Source organism: Panthera uncia (assembly GCF_023721935.1).
Source record: "Panthera uncia isolate 11264 chromosome A3 unlocalized genomic scaffold, Puncia_PCG_1.0 HiC_scaffold_11, whole genome shotgun sequence".
Taxonomy (NCBI): Eukaryota; Metazoa; Chordata; class Mammalia; order Carnivora; family Felidae; genus Panthera; species Panthera uncia.
In genome coordinates this window covers 46,969,993-46,976,752 of record NW_026057578.1, presented here as the reverse complement: position 1 = coordinate 46,976,752, position 6,760 = coordinate 46,969,993, and the positions used below count along the sequence as shown (strand labels likewise).

At 53.6% G+C, this 6,760-nt stretch overlaps 1 protein-coding gene across 1 annotated transcript; it reads right to left on the bottom strand.

Annotated features, from left to right (window-relative positions):
- Nucleotides 1–3,823: 3,823 nt before the first annotated feature.
- On the bottom strand, nucleotides 3,824–4,987 carry SSTR4 (somatostatin receptor 4). The gene has a single exon (XM_049650357.1). It carries the CDS (start codon nucleotides 4,985–4,987, stop codon nucleotides 3,824–3,826), a length of 1,164 nt encoding a protein of 387 aa, XP_049506314.1.
- Between the last annotated feature and the right edge of the window lie 1,773 nt (nucleotides 4,988–6,760).

Here is a 6,760-nt window from a genome sequence, read left to right as displayed (position 1 = left end):
CCAGAAGCAGCACTCAGAGTGCTGTCTGATGCACACTCCCAGCACACACCTCCACAAAGCAGAGCTTCAAGGACAGTGCCTTAGCACTCTGATATTTGTGCTTAAGGAATCTGAGGCTTTTCTGTTGCATGCTTTGGGTAAGGGGTAGTGAGAGACAGGGATGTCAGAGAAGAGCTTTGAAACTCAAATTTGTAGGAATTTGCCTAGCCACTGGTCAGTCTTCCATGTCTGGTTTCTGAATAGCACAGCAGAAACATACATTTTTTTTTTTTGTTTTTTTCCTTTGATATCAGCCTTTGGCACCTAAGGAGTGCTAGGTATGCTGTTTTTAATGAAAGTGAAGCCAAGAATTTAAAGAAAAAATGAAAATAGTATGTATCTTTGTTCAATGACATAGAGCTGACAGGTTGGGCAAGAATTCCAATGAGTGATCACCTGTCATGTTCAAATATCATTTTACAATCATCTGGAGAAAATAAACACCTGGCTTGTCACTGAACAGTAAGTTAAAGACAGCTTTAAAATGCAAAGCAAGTTCACTGATTGAGGGGTGTCTGAAGGCTGTTTCTACCCAGGTAAAAAACATTTTCATTCACTTTGAAGCCAAAAGCTGTTATGGTCAGTAGAAGCAGGACTCAGGCCAGAGCCTGCCTGCATGTCTTCATGGCTGACCTCTGAGGCAGGTGAAATGTGTAATGTGAAAAGCTCTCAGGACCCCAGCTACTTCTATCTCTGACTTTAATTCACAAATTCTGCAAATTTTCTGCTCAGGAACCTGAGGGGTTCATGTAATCAGCTGTTAACAAAGGCCTCAGGGTTGATGCTAACTACCACTGTTGGTGGGCTCTAAATGTGTCCCCCAACAAATGCCCGGGATACTTTGTGGGTGCTGAGTTGCTAATCACCAAGAAGTGAGAAGGCTCTGCAGCTGAGGAAGACACTGGCCAGCAGCACACTCTCCACCCCTAGCCTGTCCCTCCACTGCGTGATTTATGACTCCCAGGTCAGGGGCAGCATTAATGCTAATTTTTAACAAGGGATAGAGAAAGCACTAAGCATAGAAGAATGCTGTCTTTCACCCTCCCACTGCCTCAGCATGCCTCTTCAGTGCTTTTGAAAAGGCAGTTTACAGCTGAGAAGAACTCAAAACCCACACCCTGCTTTGTGCATATTTCATGTGAGAAACTGTGGCTCAGAGAAATTATAGCATTCACTGCTGGCTGGCTTGGCCAATGGAGGGCCCCTGCCTCTCAGGGATTTTTCCTTTCATCACCTAAGGCTACCTCTACTTCAGCCATCACCAACTAAGTTAAAAACATTGCATTTTCAAATACTCAGCCCAGCCCAGTGTTGCCAAGACTCCTGGTCAGTGCTCCGTCTTGCTCATCAGAGAGTTGGCCTGGTGTGAATCATTGTTGGACACTGAAGACAAGGACTGTAGCCCCCCACCCAAGAGGGGGCAAAAGCCCAGCAGCCCACGCCCATGTCAGATCTTTTCCAGTGGCCCCTCCACCACATTTACTGAGTGACCACACTGCTGCATGCTGCAGGCACTGGGGAACAAAGAAATAATTAAGTTTTAAAGACTGCTAGGAAATTATGGTTACACAAGGCCAGCCAACACCAGCACTGGCTTACTCCAGATGCCCAAGGCAACTCTAGTGGGTATGATAGGTTTGGGACAATTGATGTCTGTGTGTTTACATGCATGCATGTGTGTGCATGTGTGCACACATGTTTGTGAGTTCAAGGAGTTCTTGCACCTTAGTTTGGAGCTCCCAAACCACAGCCATGTCTCTGGGATGCAATACAGATTGGCTACACATTTTCTCTCTCAGACAGATGTAGACCACCCCAATGTGCAGACCCTAATGGCCTTCATCTCTACCTCACCCACCCAGCCCTATGAGACACACTTGGATCAACACTAATTACCGCCTACAGATCATACTGCTGGCTGGCCATGTAGAGGAGTAAGGATCCAATGGTTATATGCCCCAACACAATGTAGGTAAGGCTTTCTGTTTTTCATTCAGTAGGGAAGAAGCTAGATTCTATAGCCACATGGAAAAGAGCATACGGTGAGTTCTCTGTCACAGTGTGCCGACATTGGAAGACCTCGTGATATTACAGACAGAACTCTGAGGACCCTAGCATTCAGTCACTTGCCTGGATCACACAATGTTTATATCTAGGACCAGAAATCAGCTCTCTTGCCTGGTTCTCATACACCAGGCACCTGCTCATATCAAGTAAGACTCTGGTTTTGGCCCTAACACTTCAGGGAAGAGCCCTGTTCTGTTTCCTCCTCAGAGAGGAGCCCCTGCCCATGGTGGAAGCAGAGCATCTCCCTGGGCCTTGCTCTGCCCTCCTCAATCTTCTTTAGCCTCCTAGAAGCTCTCTGTGCCCACCTTGGGATGCCTGCTGACTGCCCCAAAAGGCTCAAGTCAGGCAAGTTCTGCTAGGCTGGCAGGTCCCTTGTATTTTCTCTTGAAGCCCTCCTGCTAGGAAGCTGCAAGGCTGACCCCATTTGAAGAGCGGAGGGGCTCTCTCTCCAGCTGTCTTCACCTCCCTCCCTGAGTATCTTCCTTTCTGCACCGGGATGGGCCGGCCAAACCCAGAAGGGTGTTTTGCTTTGCTCAGCCAGGTGGAGTCTCCCACACAGCTGTTCACATATGTTTAATTGCATGTTTTCACTCCAGGCCCCTACAGAAGCATTGCAAGGATTTATTCACAGAAAACAGGATTAAAGCTCTCATAAGCTGACTTTTTCCTTTGGGAAAAGCTAATTTATCCTTGGGTTAACATTAGGCAAGAAGTTACAGCTGTTTACCATGTTCAGCCTAGATATGTTTATTATGTACATCTGGCTGGTGTTTTACTGAATTGCGATTTTTTTTTTTTTTTAACAGTGGGTGACAGAGCTGCCTCCTCTATCCAAAATCTGGGCTGATTTCCATCTGCATTCTCTGGTCTCTTCCCTCCCACCTCCAGTTCCCTCCCACTCACCACTGCGGTATAAACTGGTCAACTTAATGAGGTCTCATGTTCTCATGACAAAGGGTCAAGGCAAAAAATCACACCATAGGAGCTAGATGAGATTCATCCTTTCTGCTTTATTATTATTATTATTATTATTACTGACCTGGTTTTGTGCCTCATAACAAATCCCAGATCATGACTTTCCAAACCTTTCCTACTCACAGGAAGCCTGATGCTAGCCCCAGAAAACTGGAGTGACATTTCTGACTGCAAGCAGGCACTGAGCCTGGAGGTGCCCCAGGCTGTCATGCATCAATTTCAGTTAGAAAAGATCCCAGGAATGGAAGCCAATGGTGTGCTTGGAGGCATCTTCCTTCCTCCCTTCCCTTTTCGAACATGCTATGTCTCCACCACAGGCAGAGTCTGCAGAGACCAAGGGCACAGGCTGCCTCCACCCTCTGGACAGCCCTCTCCAAGGCAGAGATTCTGTAACACGTCACATGCAGATGGCCATTCCTGCCTGGCATCCCCCTGCTTCCCACCCCTCGGAAACTAGTCAAAGATCCAGGAATAATTAACATCATGGACTGGTGGTCAGAGGAGTCCTACCCCCATGGAGGTACCCCCCCTAGAAACCAGAGTCCTGAGGACAGAACAAAGGAAAGGAGCTTTGATGCTCTTGGGGCTGACCCATAGACTGCTGGGAAAAGGTGGCTGTGGCTGTGGTGGGAACAGGTGGTGGCTCTTAGATGAGCATCTAGGACAGGCAGTCTGCTGGGGTGTCAGGGTAGCACAGACTCCCTTACAGGTGGCCAGGCTGGGGAGGAGGTGAAAGGGCTCTTCAGAAGGTGGTGGTCCTGGTGAGAGGGACCGGCTTGCGGCTGGGTTCTGGTCGTAAGGGCTCCTGCTGACAGGGGAGTGGGGGGCATATCCATCCTGCCCCACCTCTACTCTTGACAGCAGTGGCATAGTAGTCCAGGGGCTCTTCCTCAGCACCACCTGCGACATCCAAGAGGCAGCAGCGCAGGCAGAGAACCCGCTGGAAGGAACGGCGGAAGTTGTCTGAGAGGAAGCCATAGAGGATAGGGTTGGCACAGCTGTTGGCGTAGCTGAGGATGAGGGACACATGGTTGACTGTGGCATCAAGGCTGGTCACGAACAGGTTTAGCAGCTGCACCACGTAGAAAGGCATCCAGCAGAGCACAAAGACGGCTACCACCGTGAGCACCAGCCGCGTGATCTTCTTTTCTGAGCGCCTGCGCTGCTGCCAGCCGGCCCTCAGTGCCACCGCCCGCATCTTGCCCACGATGAGGAGGTAGCACAGGCCGATGGCCAGAACGGGCAGCAGGAAGCCCAGCAGGAAAGTATAGATCACAAAGACCGCCGACCAGGCCGGGTGCGGCCAATGCAGGTTGCAGGCCACGGCTTGGCCGCCCCGAGCCGGCTTGGTGTCAGCGAAGATGGCGATGGGCAGGGTGACCAGCAAGGATGCCAGCCACACGCCCAAGTTGATGAGCTTGGCCACGCTGGGCCTCCGGTAGGTGGCGGCGCGCAGAGGGTGCACCACGGCGATGTAGCGGTCCACGCTGAGCACCGTCAGACAGAAGACGCTGGTGAACATGTTGAGGCCGTCCACACTGAGCACCGCGCGGCACAGCACAGACCCGAAGGGCCAGTGACGCAGGGCGGCTGACGAGGCCACGAAGGGCACGCTCAACATGAAGAGCTCGTCCGCGATGGCCAGGTTGAGCAGGTAGATGTTGGTGGCCGTCTTCATCTTGGCGTAGCGGAGGATCACGAAGATGACCAGGGCGTTGCCCACCAGGCCCACCAAGCACACCAGCGCGTAGATGCACTGGATGGCGACCATGCCCGGTGCCCCTGCGTCCCCGGTCCCCGCCGCTGCCTCCTCCTCAGCAGGGGCGCAGCTGGCGTTGACCGCAGGGGACCAGGCTGTCTCGAGCTCTTCCTCGCCCTCTGGGGGCAGCGTCGGGGGGGCGCTCATGCCCAGGGGTGCCCGTCCGGGGCGGCGGGAGCGCGGTGGAGAGTACTTGCCCTGGGACTCCGGTGCAGGTGCGTGCGCCTCTGCCTGCTCCGCCTGAAAAGCCTGCGGTGGGCCCCGCGGGGAGCGCCCGCCAATCCCGCGCCGCGCGCCCTCCGCACCCCAGTCCCAGCGCCCGCGCGCCCCGCCCGGCCTGCCCACCTCCGCGCCCCCGCCTGGGATCCAACCCCGCCACAGGTCGTCCAGAGCCCCAGCTGGACCTCCCGCCCCCTCAGCTGCTCACCTCAGATCCTGTCTTGTCTGACCTTTGGCCTCCCACTCCCCTGCTCTGCCCTCTGCAGCCGCGGGGCTAGGGGTCCCAGAGTCCTCCGTTTGGGTAACGCAGCCCTGGGGTTGTAGCGACTATGCTGACCGTGCAGAGCCCTTAGCCGGGCGCTTGGCATCCTCCTCCTCTCCACCGCGCCCCCCTGCCCCTATGATCTTCTCGAAGACCTGCAGGGTCTGTCCCATCATTAAACTCATTTCCTAGAAGCGGAACCTGAAGCTCCCAAAGGCGTCGCTGTGAATTCCCGGTCTGCCCGGGTCCCAGTCGCCCCCTCCCTTCACTCCGCGCAATCGCAAATCCCAGGACCTTTTCAGTGAGATTTCTGTAGGATGGAGGTGGGTGGGCGCCGGGAACGGAGATGCCAGAGGAGGAGGCACTGAGGAGGATCCACAGAGGAGGAGAGATGCCACAAAAGAAGGCCAGCCTCTGCGTCCGATGCTCATCGCGCGGGGCAGCACCGACAGCGGCAGCTAGCCCCAGAGCCAGACGCCGCAAAGCCTATGCCAAGCTGGCTGACTTCTGAGGCGTCTCCACTGAGGTCTCTGAAAGGTGCCTGGGAAAGGGTGCTCTGGAAAGGTCGGTGTCCGGGGCTGGATTCCCTCCTTCTCCCAAACTCCAGAGAGTGCAAGTTGACACCCTTGAGCTGGATGATTCTGGGCTACAGTCCGGGTCTGGGGATCCAGCAGGCAGTGTCACAACCCTGGCCCTACTGGTCAGGCACAGGGCACAGCACAATTAGTGAAGTGGGGATTTGTCTTGGAAGATAATCGGCAGGGAAATGCTGGCCCTTTGGAACACCACCTCTGCAGGCCAGTGGCCTCCTTGAGCCTCCCTTCAGCACACTCCTGAAATGTCTTTGATGCATCTGGAAGTGGCTACCCAGTGCCAGAGGTGGGGTCCCATCTCCTATGCTGGATGGCTGGAGCAGCTGCAGAGGGGAGGGTGTCGGGATGATTAAGGCCAGCTAGAGGTGACCTGTCAGAGGTCTGACTGCCATTTATCCAGGATTTGGTGGGGGGGGGGGGGGGGGGGGAGAGGGGAGGGACCGGTGATCAGCCCCTGTGCAACATAGTGGCTGAGTCTAATCTCTGTCCCTAGTTTCTGCCACCCAAATGGTTCCTTTAAAAGATTTGTCTTAAAAAAAAATTAAAAAATAATAAAAGATTTGTCTTAGCAACCCTCCTCCCCTTTATGGACACTCTTTACAGTAGTCTGTTCTTTCCTCTGCTCTCATTTTCCTCATTGTCTGTAAGGGAGAGATTCTTATGGGGAAAGAGATGGTGGCTTTGTCATTCTAGGGTGCAGGTGTTTGGGGGGGGTGACAGAAACCCAAGATTTGGGTGGGGGGAGAAGTACAGGGGCTTTTCTTTTTAGTCCTGGACACTGGGGGAAATCTTTAAATGATTCCCCTCAAGGCCCAATAGGGGAGGTGTCCCACAGCTGTTCTGCAC

Coding starts and splice junctions, on each gene's coding strand:
- SSTR4 (XM_049650357.1), bottom strand. CDS start 4,987: ATGAGCGCCCCCCCGACGCTGCCCCCAGAGGGCGAGGAAGAGCTCGAG.